Source organism: Salmo salar, chromosome ssa09 (genome assembly GCF_905237065.1).
Source record: "Salmo salar chromosome ssa09, Ssal_v3.1, whole genome shotgun sequence".
Taxonomy (NCBI): domain Eukaryota; kingdom Metazoa; phylum Chordata; class Actinopteri; order Salmoniformes; family Salmonidae; genus Salmo; species Salmo salar.
This window is the reverse complement of record NC_059450.1, coordinates 109,745,297-109,764,548: the sequence shown is the minus strand read 5'-3', so window position 1 is coordinate 109,764,548 and position 19,252 is coordinate 109,745,297. Positions and strand designations below refer to the sequence as shown.

The 19,252-nt window shown below is 44.8% G+C and overlaps 1 protein-coding gene across 1 annotated transcript in view; it reads left to right on the top strand.

Annotated features, from left to right (window-relative positions):
* The window catches only part of LOC123724084 (collagen alpha-5(IV) chain-like), a 72,201-nt gene that overhangs the window by 43,719 nt on the left and 9,230 nt on the right, over positions 1-19,252 (top strand). The window contains exons 3-5 of the mRNA XM_045686999.1: positions 3,715-3,804; positions 4,037-4,081; positions 4,278-4,322. Coding sequence (XP_045542955.1) covers positions 3,715-3,804; positions 4,037-4,081; positions 4,278-4,322 — 180 coding nt within the window. The remainder of the gene's footprint in view (positions 1-3,714; positions 3,805-4,036; positions 4,082-4,277; positions 4,323-19,252) is intronic.

Below are 19,252 nucleotides of genomic sequence, written 5' to 3'. Positions count from 1 at the left end.
TGTAGTAGAGTAGTGGCCTTAGGGCACACACTTAATGTGTTGTGAAAAATGATACCATGTCAGATTTTTTATTGTATATAACTGCCTTAATGTTGCTGGACCCAATGAAGAGTAGCTGCTGCCCTGGCAGCAACTAATGGGGATCCTTAATAAATACAAATACAAAAAGTCACCGGCCAGCAGGCTATGAGGAGATTCTCATGCACGCTCTTTGCCGGTTGACTCGCTCAGGCAGGATTAAAACGTCTACATCGACCATGATCCTTTGCTAGTTACAGCCACTTTCACCATGATCCTTAGCGATTTTTTTGGTGCCATTCAGCAATATGGCACATTTCAAATTCAAATAAGTCCGGCTTCATGCGCCATTGACAGTTTTCCATAGGTATACGTGGAAGAATATTAGTGCTAGAACTATCTACTAGTTTAAATGTCTATGGATCCGCACATGCAAAGAATCTTCACGACACTTAGCACTCAGACAAAAAGGTCTGTGAGAAGTCGGATCTGCAGCCACTCCGTATTCATAAAGCTTCTTGGAGTAGAAGTGCTGATTTAGGATCAGGTCCCCCTGTCCATTTTATCTTATTAATTATGATCTTAAAGGCTAAACTGATACAGATTGGCAGGTTACCTAGTGGTTAGAGAAGTAGACCAGCAACCAGAGGATTGCCAGTTTGAATCCCAGTTCAGACGGTAAAATCTGGGTCACTGACATCGTTCTAGATACCATCACCTGTTATTGTGCTTATGAGCAAGGCACCCAATAATTGCTCTGGGGCACTCATTACGGCCGACCCATTACTTCCAGCCCCTCAGGGGTATGTGTGTCTTCTTGGGACACATTTCCATTCTCTGCAAGAAAACATCTTATCTAAATTAATTCTAGATCTTCTTTGTGAATACGGAACCTGATCTCACCGGATTTGGCCCGGTGACCGTAGCTTGCAAACTGTGATATGACTGCCCCCAGCTGCAAGGTCATGTCTACACTTGACACTTACATGCAACTTCTGCTATCAGAATACGAAGGTTGCGTTGAAAAGACAGTTCTAGACGCACAAAAGTTACTTTGTGGTCTGATTATGTTCAGATCTGGCTGAGCACTTCAGGAGGTGGTCAGGGATGCATTGTGTGCAGATTTCTCCTGTCTGGACTCAATCAGGCTACTGAAAGTTCATACAGTGGGCGACATCATCAGCATTCCCCCACAAGTCTCCAAATAACATGTGTTTTTTCAGACTGAGAGGCAGCTTTTCATTATAACATTTGAGGAAATATCATTATTTTTACCTTTATTTAATTAGGCAAGTCAGTTAACACATTCTTATTTTCAATGACAGCCTAGTAACAGTGGGTTAACTGCCTTGTTCAGGGGTAGAACAACAGATTTGTACCTTGGGGATTTGAACTTGCAACCTTTCAGTTGCTAGTCCAACACTCTAACCACTAGGCTATGCTGCCTCTCCATGAATTATTATTACCTCATATCAGTCTCATTCTGAATGTCGTTGACTTCAAATCTGCACGAACCCTAGTCTGCATGATGATTCAGCGATACACAAATTGACTTAGTTATATATTTACTAACTAACGAAATAAACACACAGAATTACATAAACACAACCACAGGATAGATTCTACATTGATTACTAACGTAATGCATTGAAAAGTCCCTAGTGGACTAACGCGATATGACGGCTTGGTACATAATGAAAAGGGACGGGCATGTAAGGAGAGGGAGAGACAGAGAGTCAACTTATCGTACATACAGTTGGAAAACTATACTCATGGGAATGTGAATACTTTGCACATGAACGACCGCTCATTTGAAAATAATTGCAATGTATATGTATTTACGCTTCAATGTATTTGTCTTCTTTCTCTGTTGAAATTGCCCGGTCCATCAATGGAAAATCAGTTTGACAGAAGTCTCTGGTTGTGTAAGTCTCTGGTTGTCCACCAGAGGTTACCATGCCCTTTGTAGTCGTAGCTTCTTGGTCTCAGAGTGTCTGTTAGAACGGGTCCTCCAGTGGTATACCATGCGGTGTTCAGAGGCTTGTTAGAATAGATCCTTTAGTGGTATCTATGGTGGTGAAAGGAAATTGTTCTTTGTCTCTCATCTTCGGTCGAGTGTCCTAGACTACGTTACCTTACCCAGCTGCAGACTGAGAATGTCTTTGCCTTCACTCATCGAGAGTCTGAATGTCTTAGCATTGTCTGGTCTTGTAGTTTTTAAACCATTTGTCACGTTCAGCTCGCAATGTTGGCTGGTCTCAATGGTTGATTATTGAGGATACAGATAGAACCACTCTACACACCGGTAGCAACCCAGCATGTTTTGATCTATTTAAATGGCAACCATTTCAATGTGTAGCCACTGTTCCACATTTTCTGGTCTAATGTACATTTCGTTAGGAGTCCTTTTTAAGTGCTCTAGTCAAGGGGGCGTTCCATCATGCCGGCATAATGTCTGTGCTCACGTGGACGTGGTTACTGACTGGATAAAACTTTATATGAAATACAATTTCTAATTTAGAAGGCTAAAATCACGTTGCTGTCTTTTCAGAAATAGTTTCATATTTAATCATATAAGTTTGGCAACATTTAGATGTAAGTTTGATATATACATTGTGAAAGCTCTTAAAGTTGCAATGTTTCCGTAATAACATTTTTAATGATATCACCTAACAATAAATGATCTGACATGATTGTTCTTTAAGTCCCTCCCGACCATTTCCCACATTCTTTGTGTTAGGAATATTGTTTCATTATCAACTTTTGGATGTTGTAGTTTTGGCGGGAAGAATATCCTTGTATCAAAAGGGTTCTTTCCCCTCAATACTGCATGGCTATGGAAAGACAGTTCCTGCAAGGTATTTACGACCGTCATAAAACTGGCCAACTCCCCCAGGAGAGGGGGGTCTTGAAACCTTTGGTTAACCGGCACCTTTGATCTCCATCCAGGAGGGCAAGTCATGACACCAGCTAGCTAATATTTAGAACAACAATTTTTTGTTTGGTTAAAGTTATGCTAACCTGTTTGCAATCCATTTAACGTTGCTTGTTAGCTTGCTGAATCAGTTGTGATGGGTGTGAACTGTTACTTTCTGACTGTATATAGATACAAAACCCACTTGTGCTGCTGAGCAGCTTGAGCTGTTTAGTTGCTAGGGAACTGGTGTCAGGGTTTGGCCACCCAGATAGTTTATTACCTCAGGTGTGTGTGTGCGTGCGTGCGTGTGTGTGCGTGCTTGTGTGAGTCTATAATTATCTAATGATATCTCATGGTGTGTGTGAAGGCGTTGACTCCCAAAGGCCTAGCTGTTATCACTGCTGTCACACACCTGTACCTCTGTATGAATGACTGAGCTTAAAGAAAGGGACACTAGAATGTGCGTTGGTTAATGATGTGTGATTTCTATGTGTGTTGGGAACAGTAATGGTGATTTTATTTCTCGATCACAAATCAGTAAGGAATTTGTAGAGCAATTCTATCAAGAAGTGTGTTTTTCTCAATTGAAATGACTGCTGCTAGTCAGTGAATATGGTGTTACATCAGCTGAAGGTGGTACTGCAGCTCTTCTAGCCTGTTGTTTGATAACTGGACATTGTAGTAATTCTGCATGATTAACAATGAAAAACTAGAAGAAAAAAACATGTCTCTCTTTCCTTTATTTATCAATATTCTCTCTCCTCTCTCTCTCTTCACAGGGTGAGCCTGGGTATCCAGGTTATGATGGGTTGCCTGGAGTGGTTGGTTATCCAGGTTTTGAAGGTAATCCTGGACCTTTTGGCCCTAAGGTGAGAGTCTCACTATATTTGTTATTACATGAGATATAGGTGTGTGTGTGTGTGTGTCAGTCTCATAGTAAATACTCTTTCCCATTATTCTTTATGTGAGTGTGTGTATGTTTGCATGCCTGTGTGTTGAAACATTGTATCAGTAAACAATCATTTTGTGTGGTGAGATTTTAGAATGATTTTGTGTTCATTAAATGTGTAACCAACTGGCTGCGTGTATTTGGATTCACAGGGAAATCTTGGCTTTCCTGGATTGTCAGGACCCAAAGGCTCACGGGTATGGAGTGTGTTTGGAAAACAGTGTGTGTGATTGACTGCACGTGATTATTGGTTTACATTACTAGACTCTACTTGTTACGCCTAATGGGTTTGCTCTATTGTTTTTGGTCACACCCACACTCCGTCTGATTCACTGTTTTGTCAGTTGACTCCACTGCTAGGATCGACTCTAACAGTACCTATTGTTTTAACAGGGTCTCCCTGGGAAACCTGGGTTCTCTGGACCACCTGGGCAGCCAGTAAGTAATACTATTAGCTGTCTCAGATGGCACGCTATAGGTTTCAATAGGAAATATATGGATTCGCCACTGTTCTTGAACCGTTTATGCTCCAAACACCACACCAACGTTGAAATGTGCAGACTGACTCAACTTACATTACTTGGCAGAAGCTTTTGATAGTATTTATATTTGACTGTTTCACATTTGCATAAAAGCTCCATAGCCTTCAATGGTGCATTTTGGATTTGCCACTTCTCTTAAGTTTACTATTTCACAACCGTAAATACGTCAAGGCAAGCAAGCACACCCATTTTATTTACATCTCCTTTTCTACATACTTATTCTTTGAAACTATTTTTCATACACCGTTTAAGCTAGAAATGCCATGTAAACTTTTAAAAGTGCAAACCTGTCCAGACTAGTGTGCCTAGCTTTTGTAGTCCTCTAAAACCGAATATATTTTTTAAAGAGATGTTTTCAATTTACTAAAACATTGTGACTTAACACAAATGAGTTATTTTGACCACTTTCACAATAGGTTAGAGCATATGAAATCATACTCTACTATGCTGCTATTCAAATCAGAGCAACAGTAGCTAAGATGGGGAGAAGTCTGTCCATAATAATGCGCTGCTCTGCCTTAACAGCACTATCAACAAGGCAGGTCCTACAGGTCCTGGTTTTGTCACACCTGGACTACTGTTCAGTCGTGTGGTCAGGTGCCACAAAGAGGGACTTGGCAAAGTTGCAGTTGGCTCTGAACAGGGCACGGCTGGCCCTTAAAAGTACACGGCGAGCTAACATTAACGACATGCATGTCAATCTCTCATGGCTCAAAGTGGAAGAGATTGTCTTCATTACTTGTTTTTGTAAGATATGTTGATAAGCTGAAGTTACCAAGCTGTCTAAAATACCAGCACACAGCTCGGACACCCATACATACCCCACAAGACATGCCAGAGTCCCCAAATCCAGAACAGACCTTGTGAGGCGCAAAGTACTACGTAGAGCCATGACTACATGGAACTCTATTCCACATCAGTTAACTGATGCAAGCAGTAGAATCAGATTCAAAAAGCAGGTAAAAATACACCTGAAGCAACAGCGAGGACTGTGAAATAACACAAACACATATGCATACACACACGATAACATACGCACGTACATATGGATTTTGCGTTGTAGATATGTGGTATTGGAGTATGGGCCTGAAGGCACACACTTAGTGCGTTGTGAATTCTGTAATGAATGTATTGTAATGTTTTTAAAATTGTATAACTGCCTTAATTTTGACGTACCCCAGGAAGAGTGCCTTGGCAGTAGCTAATGGGGATCCATAATAAATACAAATCAAAACATAAATTGCGTCTACCAATTCAGAGATACAGCTCCTTTAATATCCGCATCAACTACTTTTTCTCTCAAATGTTGAACAATTTCCCAACAAGTTAGACAAATACTTCAACTCGGTATAGATACAACAGCTAAGACGACACTAACGTAATATGCCAGAAACAGGAAGCAAGTGCAGAAGGTAAGTTCAATAATGATAAATGCAGATAAATAAAAAACAAGACACGTACAGAACTTGTATCAAAAAATACTACCTAGTGTGGCTCAGTTGGTAGAGCATGGTGTTTGCAATGCCAGGGTTGTGGGTTCAATTCCACAGGGGACCAGTACAGAAAAATGTATGACATGTATGCATTCACTACTGTAAGTTGCTCTGGATAAGAGCGTCTGCTAAATGACTAAAATGTAAATTTAGTGACTGCTGTCTATGGAGTGCTAAATATAAGGGGAGTAATCAAGTAGATAATGATGACCAGGTGTGTGTAATGATGGGGGAGCATGATTTCTTTCTGGGCTGATGGTTAGTAGACCGGTGACGTTGAGCGCTGGGAAGAAGGAGCAGGAGTAAGCATGACAGTAGTGAGGCTCCTGTGTTTCATCCTGGCAATCGCGTCTGGCTCTCCACCAGGAATCTCCAGCGCTGCCAGCCCTGCCGGAAGCCGAGTCACCAGTTTGTAGGACCCATCAAGGTCCTCCGGAGGGTCAATGAGGTGAAGTATCATCTACAACTCCCCGGATCTCACCATCCTTTTATGTCTTCTGATGACGGAGGGCGTGCTGGAGCCTCACATGGGCGACGTTACACACCTCTGAGTGCCGGAACCACTCGTCCACTGCAGGGGCCACGTTCTGGCTCGGTTGGTATCCCAGGACACACTGGAAGGGAGTCAGCCCGGTGGAGGAGTGCCAAAGTGAGTTCTGGGCGTACTCCGTCCAGGGAAGAAACTGGACCTACTCCCCCTGTCGGTTCTGGCAGTGACTCATTAGGAACCTCCCCAGCTCCTGGTTGATCCTCTCCACCTGCTCGTCGGACTGAGGCTGGTACCCGAATGTGAGGCTGACTGTGGCCCCCAGCTTCTCCATAACCGCAATGTGAATTAGGGACCATGGTCGGAGACAGACGATGTCCTCCGAACGCCATAGTGCCGGAACACCTGCTGGAATAGTGCCTCAGCAACCTGGAGAGTGGTAAGTAGACCAGAGAAATTGATAAAATGTCAACAACCATAATAGAGTGGTAAAACCATCCGAAAGGGGGAGATCAGTTACAAAGTTTATGGACAGACGTGACCAAGGCCGCTGAGGCACCTGAAGGGGTAGTAGTTTCCCTGCTGGTGCATGCTGGGGAGATTTGATTTGGGCTCATACAGAGCTGGAGTTTATATAGCGGGTGACGTCCCGCGCCAAGGTGGGCAACAGTACTTATCGGAGAGGGATTGATTGTGCGGGTGATATCTGGGTGTCCAGTAGCGAGGGATGTGTGCCCAAATCAACAGCCGATCCCTTACCCCCGTGGGAACGTAGATAGCGCTGGAGGGCATATAACAGGCGCGGGTTCACTCTCCAGAGCCTTACAGATGTCCACGTCTACGTCCCAGAGCACGGGAGCAACGGTTCTAGAGGGTGGAATGATGGAAGCACTCGGGATCGGAACCTCTCCTGAATCGTGGAGACGGGACAGGGCATCAGCTTTGATGTTCTTATAAGCTGGCCAATATGACAGGGTGAAGTGGAATCTGCTGAAGCAAATGGCCCACCTTGCTTGGCCTGGGTTCATTCGCCTCGCCATCCATATGTACTCCAGTTTCCCATGGTCGGTGAGGATGAGAAATGGCTCCTTGGTGCCCTCCAGCCAGTGTCTCCACTCCTCTAATGCCACGGTCGCTGACATCAAAGTTCCTCTCTGCAGTTCCTCTCTCTTTTTTGAGAAGTATGCACATGGATACAATTTCTGTGGGTTACCTTGGTGTTGGGACAGAATGGTTCCATGTCCACTTCCGAGGCATCCACCTCCACCACAAAGGGCAGAGTAGGATCTGGGTGTCTCAGCAACAGGGCGTAGGAGAAACGCCCATCAGGCGTCATCCGCTGCAGGACTCACACCAACTTACAAGGACCACCCTTGAGAAGAGAGGTGAGGGGAGAGCCGATGGAGCTGAAGTTCTTAATGAACCGACGGTAGAGGCTGGCAAACACAGAAACCGTTGGAGCCCCTTTATGGTGGTTGGGACTGACCATGACCTGACTGCTTTGACCTTCCTTTCAGCCATGCTCACCATCTGCGAGCTAATCCAGTATTCCAAGAAGGAGACCTCGACCTAAAAAACTGGCACTTCTCAGCTTTAACATAAAGGCAGTTCTCCAGGTGGTGTCTCAAGACTACTCAGACATGAGCGATGTGATTCTCCAAGGGGGCCGAGTAGACCAGGATGTCGTCGATATACATGACCACCTGGCGCCCGATCATGTCCCGGAACACCTCATTCACGAACGCCTGAAACACTGATGGAGCATTGGCAAGTCCATAAGGCATAACCAATTACTCATAGTGCCCAGACGTCGAGCTGAAGGCCATTTTCCACTCATCCCCTTCTTGGATGTGGATAAGATTTTAGGCACTCAGCAGGTCCAGCTTCATATAAAAACTGCAGTTCTATGGCTGAAGGGGGTAACGTTACCCCCTTGGAATTGGAACCTCTGTAGTCGATGCAGGGACGCAGACCCCCATCCTTCTTGGTCACGAAGAAGCCTGCCGACGCAGCAGAGGTGGATGAGCGGACAAAACCCAGTTGGGGAGCTTCCTGGATGTACTCCTCGAAGGCCTCAGTCTCAACCACCAACAGAGGGTAGATGCGACGGCGCAGAGCCTTCTAGTAAGTCAATGGCATAGTCCCAGGGGAAATGAGGAGGGAGACAGGTAGCTTGAGTCTTGGAGAACACCTCCCGAAGAGCCTGGTAAACCTCCAGGTTGTCTGGCTGGAGAGCGACGGGGGAGAAGGTCCTCCAGCATCCAGGTGACCGGTTGGTGATTTCCATGCTCAACCAGGAGATGGTGGGATCATGCCATTGGAGCCACGGGAGGCCGAGGGTGACTTTGTGCACTGGTGCAGTGATGAGGAAGGGAAGGCTCTCCTGGTGCATGGATTCCACTTTGTTCCAAAGTTGAAATCCTGTCATTGTAAAGAGGCACCATTACCATGGAAACGGTCTCAACCGCGCATTTCGTCTTTTTGATCTGAATGTCCCGTCTTTAGTCAGCTGTTATGCAACACAACATCTAAAATTGACTAGTGTTGTCTCGTCTTGTCACTCTTTATGTCGGCTGTTGTATCTGTACCATGCTTCAGAGCATATGAAATCATTATCTACCTTTCCACTATTCAAATCTGGAATCAAAATATGAATATATTCTACCAATAAAATGATACAGCTGTTTTAGTAGCCGAATCAACTATATTTTCTCTCAACTTTTATAAACAACTGCCGTTTTGACCACATTCCTTACAACTTGGACAAAAACGTATGAAAGTGTATGAAATCTTAGTCTATGCTATTCAAATCTATAATCAGAACAGAACCACCAACTACCAATCAAGAGATACAGCTGTTTTAGTAACTGCATCAACTACTTTAGTTAACCTGTTGAGGACAGATGTTCCGCTTAGCGGAACCCGTTCCGCCCGCGGAACCAATACAAAACCAACTAAAATACCACAATTCAATTTTCTCAAACAATCAACTATTTTACACCATTTTAAAGATAAGACTCTCATTAACCCCTGTGCGGCCTACGGGACGGACATCCAGCGAAAAATCCTATCGCCATTAGCATTACAAAATTTAATTTAAAAAAAAAATCATTTTTTTTTTCTAATTATATCATTTTATAGATACACCTCTCCTGAATCGAACCACGTTGTCCGATTTGAAAAAGGCTTTACAGCAAAAGCAAAACATTAGATTATGTTAGAGGAGTATATCGTAAAAGTAGCCACATAGCCATTTTCCGACCAACCACATGCATCACAAATAACCAAAAAACAGCTAAATGCAGCACTAACCTTTGACAATCTTCATCAGATGACACACCTAGGACATCATGTTACACAATACATGCATTCTTTTGTTCGATAAAGTTCACATTTATATATAAAAACAGCATTTTACATCGGTGCGTAACGTTGACTAACTATTTTCCCTCAAATGCATCCGATGAAACAGCGCTACAATTTACTAAATTACTATTCTAAAACATTTTTAAAATGTAATATTGTCATTCTATGATTTATAGATGAATATCTCTTGAAAGCACCTGTAATGCCAGATTTAAAAATAACTTTACTGGGTAATCACACTTTGCGATAAAAGGGGATGCGATACTCAGAACAATAGGCTAGCAATACAGGTCAGCGCCATCTTGGAACAGTCGCATATCAAATCTAGTCTTGTATACTATTGTCAATAATCCCTTACCTTTGATTATCTTCATCCTTAGGCACTTCTAGGAATCCCAGGTCCACAACAAATGTATTTTCGTTCGAAAAAGTTCATCTTTTATGTTCCATTAGCTTGTTGTTGTTAGCGCGTTATGAAGGCTGCACCAAAAGTTCCGACGTGTGCGGGGCTACTCTTTCAACAAAATGCATTTTTTTCTTATTTAGGTTCGTTCAAACATGTCAAACGTTGTATAACATAAATCTTTAGGGCATTTTTCAACCAGAGCTCCAATAAGATTCAAAGGGGACGATTGCATTGTCTTTATAAACGTTTCGAAAGGGGAGGGTAGCCAGGGGCGCCGGCGTCATAATGGTGATGGCCCTCTCCGTGTGACCACGTTCCACAGCGTGTCATTCTGTCAGTTTTCACTGGGGACATCTAGTGGAAGCAATAGGAAGTGCTCAATGAACCATAGCTCACGGTGTGATTAATAGGCAACGTGATGAAGTTGAGTCCGCAATTCAGAATTCCACTTCCTGTTTCGATCTGTCTCGGGGTTTTGACTGCCTTATGAGTTCTGTTATACTCACAGACACCATTCAAACAGTTTTAGAAACTTTAGGGTGTTTTCTATCCACAAGTATTAATTATATGCATATCCTAGCTTCTGAGTTTGAGTAGTAGGCTGTTTAAAATGGGCACAATTTTTTTCAAAATGCGCGGTGGCGCCCCCTATCCTAGGCGACCGTCAAGATGTTAATCTAACCACATTGTCCGATTTCAAAAAGGCTTTACAGCGAAAGCAAAACATTAGATTATGTTAGGAGAGTACATAGACACAAATAATCACACAGCCATTTTCCAAGCAAGCATATATGTCACATAAACCCAAACCACAGCTAAATGCAGCACTAACCTTTGATGATCTTCATCAGATGACACTCCTAGGACATTATGTTATACAGTACATGCATATTTTGTTCAATCAAGTTCATATTTATATAAAAACTGCTTTTTACATTAGCATGTGATGTTCAGAACTAGCATACCCACCGAAAACTTCCGGTGAATTTACTAAATTACTCATGATAAACGTTGACAAAATACATAACAATAATTTTAAGAATTATAGATACAGAACTCCTTTATGCAATCGCTATGTCCGATTTTAAAATAGCTTTTCGGCGAAAGCACATTTTGCAATATTCTGAGTACATAGCTCGGCCATCACGGCTAGCTATTTTGACATCCGCCAACTTCGGGGTCACCTAAACTCAGAATTACTATTAGAAAAATTGGATTACCTTTGCTGTTCTTCGTCAGAATGCACTCCCAGGACTTCTACTTCAACAAAAAATGTTGTTTTGGTTCCAAATAATCCATAGTTATATCCAAATACCTCCCGTTTTGTTCTTGCGTTCAGGTCACTATCCGCGAGCACATTTCGTGTTAAAATGTTTCAAAATTTTCCATTACCGTACTTAGAAGCATGTCAAACTCTGTTTAAAATCAATTTTTATGCTATTTTTCTCTTAAAATTGCGATAATATTCCAACCGGGCAACGTTGTATTCATTCAAAGAGAGAAAGAAAAACATGGCGAGTTCTCGTGACCGTGCATCTCCAGTCTCACTGTCCCCAGGCTGACCACTTACAAACTCTGCTCCTATACTTTGCCCAGAGACAGCAGACACCCCATTCCATTTTCTGGCGGCTGTAGAGAGCCAATGGAAGCCTTAGAAAGTGTCACGCTACAGCACAGATGCTGTAATTTCGATAGAGATATAACAGAAGGACAACAAATTGTCAGACAGGGCACTTCCTGCATGGAATCTTCTCAGGTTTTGGCCTGCCATATGAGTTCTGTTATACTCACAGACACCATTCAAACAGTTTTAGAAACGGTAGAGTGTTTTCTATCCTAATCTATTAATTATTAGAATATTCTAGTTTCTGGGCAGGAGTAGTAACCAGATTAAATCGGGTTCGTTTTTTATCCGGCCGTGAAAATACTGCCCCCTATCCCAAAGAAGTTAAGCCCACTTCCCACTGTTGATTGACTGCTTAACTGCCATGAAACTTTCAGAATTTCCTAGTTATAGGACACATTCTAAGACTGATTATGCCACACAGCTCACTCCAACTCACTAAAATATCCCACTATAACAATCCCACACAAACTAAATACTTTTCAATAGCTACCCTACTAACCACCGCTAACCAATATGACTATATGACTACCTGACTAAGCCTATATCTACAACAGTCACAATTACTACTGCAGTGTACTGCTACTTGTCTTCCCTGTAATGCACAGCGTTGAGATTTCCTGTCATGACAATAAGCTCAGTTCGTTGATCCTGTGACACACCGCCCCAGACCATGACGGACCTTCCACCTCCAAATCGATCCAGCTCCAGAGTACAGGCCTCGGTGTAACGCTCATTCCTTCGACGATAAACGCGAATCCGACCATTACCCCTGGTGAGACAAAACCGCGGCTCGTCAGTGAAGAGCACTTTTTGCCAGTCCTGTCTGGTCCAGCGACGGTGGGTTTGTGCCCATTGGAGACGCTGTTGCCGGTGATGACTGGTGAGGACCGGCCTTACAACAGGCCTACAAGCCCTCAGTCCAGCCTCTCTCAGCCTATTGTGGACAATCTGAGCACTGATGGAAGGATTGTGCGTTCCTGGTGTAACTCGGGCAGTTGTTGTTGCCATCCTGTACCTGTCCCGCAGGTGTGATGTTCGGATGTACCGATCCTGTGCAGGTGTTGTTACACGTGGTCTGCCACTGCGAGTACGATCAGGTGTCCGTCCTGTCTCCCTGTAGCGCTGTTTTAGGCGTCTCACATTATGGACATTGCAATTTATTGCCCTGGCCACATCTGCAGTCCTCATGCCTCCTTGCAGCATGCCTAAGGCACGTTCACGTAGATGAGCAGGGACCCTGGGCATCTTTCTTTTGGTGTTGTTCAGAGTTAGTATTAAGGACGCTTTAATGTCCTAAGTTTTCATAACTGTGACCTTAATTGCCTACCGTCTGTAAGCTGTTAGTCTTAACGACCGTTCCACAGGTGCATGTTCATTAATTGTTTATGGTTCATTGGACAAGCATGGGAAACAGTGTTTAAACCCTTTACAATGAAGATCTGTGAAGCTATTTGGATTTTTACGAATTATCTTTGAAAGACAAGGTCCTGAAAAGGGACGTTTCTTTTTTTTGCTGAGTTTACTAATACTACTGGGCTACAGTCACTATTCCCACTACTACTACAGTCACTACTTCTAGCCTCTAACAATTCAAACTTCTAAACCTCTTCCACCAACATCAAAAATACTTTTGGTCAGCTGAATTAAGCCACAGAATTTTTCTTGAAAACATACCCTTTCTACATTATAAGTATTGGGGCCATAGTTTTTCCTGATCAAGTCAGGCTTTTCCTGGTGTTAGGTTCTTATTTTTCAGAGTAAATGACTCACGGACACTAGAGAAGCTTTAACCAAGTTTAATTATTCTCAAAGATTCTGTACAGCTGTAATCAGACAGCAAAACATTTCTCTCCATTGGTTATATACATCCTACTTTAGACACTCCTTCTCTCCAATCCTTAGTTTGTTCCCACAAGAAAGAAGGTAACCAGATACTAATCTTGATTACTCCCTTAAGGGGAACTGACCTCACCTCCTGATCCACAGAAATCTATCTGTCTTCCCTATATCAACACAGTGCTCTGCTCCTGTCCCCCAACACATTCCACAGCTATCTGTCCTTCTACAGAGAACCCTTAACTTTCTCCTTTGATTCTATGCTTCTTTCTCTATCATTTATTTAATATCTCAATGTTCAAAATGTCGAACCCACCAGTCCCTCCTCTTGAACTATAGCATCCTAATGTCCAATTCATATAAACTTGGAAATTACTAATAAATGTATAAACAAAGATAATTGAACATGAATAAAAAAAACTAACAAATGATTATAAAACATGACTTAAACAAACAAACAAATGAACAAACAATGAACAAACAGTCACCGCGAGGTGTACAAATTCAGAGACTTATGGCCTCCATACTATGATCACACAACAAAATGCCATTCCAGCTGAATCTGCCATCTTGTTCAATGGCAGATGGAGGAGCGTTGTTTTCTCCACTTCCCCTTTCTGCTTCCTGAGAGAGTGATAGCACAAGACTTGGAAAGCAACAAAAATACATAAATCATAACAGTATTAACAATGTGATGAGCTATGCATATTTATATATGCAAGAAAACCAAAGTCTGAAACCATGACAATTCCCACTCTCTCTTCACCTGACTCTATGCCTCCAGGATAATTTCCTGCTAGGTTCCACAAAAATGAAAGCTCTAAAAAGCTTCCTCATGCTTTCACCCAGTCTTCCCCTTTAGGCCCCAGGTTCCGAGAGGTGTTACCAAGTCATGTCATTTTCACTTTGTTCCCCATTTTCTCCATTTCACCTGATAGGCACGACACCTGATATGCAAGTGCGTATCCCTAATCCACGTCCATCCTCTTGAGGTAACTCAGCACTGTATCTGCTTTCACATCAATGCCTTTAACATTTTGTTAACAGTACAATTACCCCTCTATCCTCTATCATATGATGCATTAACCCATAAAGCAGCTAAACCCCAAACCAACTATGATGTTTATAGTAGTTCCCAGAGCCAACCCATCTGTATGTCTTACAGTGGAATCTAGTCTCTCTCTTGCTCCGCTTCCTGTGTCATGGTGTCTTCACTCACCCATTATGCAGTTGGACCTCACTTCACGTGAAAACTATGCACCCCCCACGGAGAGACATGACGATCTTAACCATTGCAGGTATTGTACGAAGTAGTGTCTCTCAAACCAATGCTGTTCCAACACCCCGCCTGGTGTCTCTTGATGTACACTCAATCTCCAGAATTCATCCCATGGCCTTGGTTATATCTCTGCTTCCACCTGAGGGTATGCACACTGCAACACATGGGTTGTTTCCTGACAACATCATTTGTGATATTTTAATTACCGCATCAGTTACCAGTAACCAATCCATGTGACATAAGTCATCATAAACTGATATCCCAACAATGCTACAAAAGTAACCATTGCTACTTCCAACATGGCCCATGACTATAGTCTCACAATACCCCTCATTTGCGCAGTAGTCCAATTCCATGCTATCAATATAGCATTCTACGCTTCTACTACTGCTCCTTCTGTTACTGTACCTACAGCGACTGCTGTGAGACTAGTTATTGCTCGGAATTTGTCTCCTGCTCTCCTATTGTCTTCGTGTTTTATTGATAAGTCTAGGACTCAACTTTCAGATACCCCCTAACTGTGACCCAGTTTATCCCGTGGTCTGGGTATGTGTAACGTTCAATTAAATCCCCATATTGTGTACAGTTAGCACATGTAACTTTTGCCTGTCACATTTCATGGCCCTTGATAATGTCCCGATTTTTAATATCCGAGTAGATACTTCCATTTCTCCCACGTTGTAACGACGGTCGTCAGGAATGGACCAAGGGGCAGCGGTTGAGTGCTCATAATTAACTTTTTAATGAAAACACTTATACAACAACAAAAAAAAACGATGGACGACGAATACAGACTTGAAGGCGAACAACAGCAATTCAAGTGACAACCTCCCACCAATTACAAACACACCCTAATATATAGGACTCTCAATCAAAGGCAACTAGACAACACCTGCCTTCAACTGAGAGTCCACACCCCAATTAACTAAACATAGAAAACAGACTAACTAGAAAGAACATAGACTAACAGAGCAGTGACCAAAAAACCCCGGAATACATAAATCCACTACCCTCTACATAATACACACACCCTGAACCACATAAACCAAATACCCTCTGCCACGTCCTGACCAGCGTACACTAACAAAATAACCCTCATACTGGTGAGAACGTGACATTACCCCCCCCAAAGGTGCAGACCCCGGATGCACCTCACACACAAAAATAACAACAACAAATAACCCCCAAAACACTAATAAATCCCCCAAAAGTACATGGGAGGGAAGGGAGGGTGGCCACCGTCACCGACGGTGCTCCTGCAACACCCCCCCCTAACCCCAATACTCCCCCCTCAGGAGGTGGCTCAGGAGCCGGACGCAGACCCCACTCCACCCCTGGCTCCCTCCCCTCATAAACTGTCTCTACAGTGATGTCCCTCTCTGTCGACCCCGGACTGTAGGGTGACTCTAGGAGCTCTGGACTGTAGGGTGACTCTAGGAGCTCTGGACTGTAGTGTGACTCTAGGAGCTCTGGACTGTAGGACGACTCTAGGAGCTCTGGACAGTAGGAAGACTCTAGGAGCTCTGGACTGTAGACAGACTCACTCGGCTCTGAACAGTGGGCCGTCTCACCTGGTTCCGAACAGTGGGCCGTCTCTCTCCGGGGCACTGTCGCCGGAAGCTCTGGACGAGGCACTGTTGCCGGAAGTTCTGGACGAGGCACTGTTGCCGGAAGTTCTGGACGAGGCACTGTTGCCGGAAGTTCTGGACGAGGCACTGTTGCCTGAAGGCCTGGTGCGTGGGGCTGGCTTAGGACGTGCCAGACTAAGGACACGCACCACATGGCTAGAACGAGGAACTTGGACAGGATGTGCTAGACTGGGCTGACGCACTGAAGCCTGGTGCGTGGTGCTGGTAATGGAGGTACCATACTGGAGACACGCACCTTAGGGCTAGTGCGTGGAGCGGGAACAGGACGTACTGGACTGGGCTGACGCACTGGAAGCCTGGTGCGTGGTGCTGGTACTGGATATGCCAGCCTGGAAACACACACCTTAGGGCTAGTGCGTGGAGCGGGAACAGGACGGGTTGGACTGGGCTGACGCACTGGAAGCCTGGTGCGTGGTGCTGGTACTGGATATGCCAGCCTGGAAACACACACCTTAGGGCTAGTGCGTGGAGCGGGAACAGGACGTACTGGACTGGGCTGACGCACTGGAAGCCTGGTGCGTGGTGCTGGTACTGGATATGTCAGCCTGGAAACACACACCTTAGGGCTAGTGCGTGGAGCGGAACAGGACGGGTTGGACTGGGCTGACGCACTGGAAGCCTGGTGCGTGGTGCTGGTACTGGATATGCCAGCCTGGAAACACACACCTTAGGGCTAGTGCGTGGAGCGGGAACAGGACGTACTGGACTGGGCTGACGCACTGGAAGCCTGGTGCGTGGTGCTGGTACTGGATATGTCAGCCTGGAAACACACACCTTAGGGCTAGTGCGTGGAGCGGGAACAGGACGGGTTGGACTGGGCTGACGCACTGGAAGCCTGGTGCGTGGTGCTGGTACTGGATATGCCAGCCTGGAAACACACACCTTAGGGCTAGTGCGTGGAGCGGGGAACAGGACGTACTGGACTGGGCTGACGCACTGGAAGCCTGGTGCGTGGTGCTGGTACTGGATATGTCAGCCTGGAAACACACACCTTAGGGCTAGTGCGTGGAGCGGGAACAGGACGTACTGGACTGGGCTGACGCACTGGAAGCCTAGTGCGTGGTGCTGGTACTGGATATGCCAGCCTGGAAACACACACCTTAGGGCTAGTGCGTGGAGCAGGAACAGGACGTACGGGACTGGGCTGACCGACTGGAAGCCTGGTGCGTGGTGCTGGTACTGGATATGCCAGCCTGGAAACACACACCTTAGGGCTGGTGCGTGGAGTGGGAACAGGAAGTACTGGACTGGGCTGACGCACTTGAAGCCTGGTGCGTGGTGCTCGTACTGGATATGCCAGCCTGGAAACACACACCTTAGGGCTAGTGCGTGGAGCGGGAACAGGACGTACTGGACTGGGCTGACGCACTGGAAGCCTAGTGCGTGGTGCTGGTACTGGATATGCCAGCTTTGAGACACACACCTTAGGGCTAGTGCGTGGAGCGGGAACAGGATATATTGAACCGTGAAGGCGCACTGGCGGTCTCGAGCGCAGTACTGGCTCCACCCTTCCTGGCTGGATGCCCGCTTTCCCCTGACAAATGCGGGACGCAGGTACTGCGCACACCGCCCTTGAATACTAGGCCTCAACGCCGTGCACCTCACTCCAACGCATGGGACCTGACTAATACTAGGCTGCCCCCAATAAGCACGGGGATTTGGCTTGCGGCTCAATCCTGGCCCTGCCAAACTACCCGTGTGCCCCCCCAAAAAAAATTATTGGGGCTGCCTCTCCGGTTTAATAGCCAGTCGTGTTCCCCTGTAGCGTTCCCGGTCTTCGCTCCATTTTTTCCATGGGCCCTCTCTCCGGCCATAATCTGTTCCATGTCCATTTCTCCCGTTGGTCCAACTCAAATTCCCTTTGCTCCACTAAGTCCCCCTGTTGCTCCTTCCTTCGCTGCTTGGTCCGGATTTGGTGGGAGATTCTGTAACGACGGTCGTCAGGAATGGACCAAGGCGCAGCGGGTTGAGTGCTCATAATTAACTTTTTAATGAAAACACTTATACAAACAAAACAAAACGATGGACGACGAATACAGACTTGAAGGCGAACAACAGCAATTCAAGTGACAACCTCCCACCAATTACAATCACAAACACACCCTAATATATAGGACTCTCAATCAAAGGCAACTAGACAACACCTGCCTTCAATTGAGAGTCCACACCCCAATTAACTAAACATAGAAAACAGACTAACTAGAAAGAACATAGACTAACAAAGCAGTGACCAAAAAACCCCAGAATACATAAATCCACTACCCTCTACATAATACACACACCCGAACCACATAAACCAAATACCCTCTGCCACGTCCTGACCAGCCTACACTAACAAACTAACCCTCATATTGGTCAGAACGTGACACACGTACACGAGTCTCTCACCTGAGCTTGTTCTCTCTCCACGCTCACTCCACACGCACTCTCAGCACTCCGGCCCTGTTTTATGGCTCGGACTCAGATAGGAGTGGTAAAAGTCACTGTCTCTCATTGCACACCTTTGTCGCTCTTTCTTCAGCCGGTTAGGGAGGGTTTTGAGGTTGACACACACTGTCTATGGTCAAATTATTTCTACCATGCATTGAAACACGATCTGACGTCACCTTCCATGATAACCTAAAAAAAAAAACACAGATCATAATAACAGTTAAGTTCATTACATTTCTGTTTCAGGAAACCA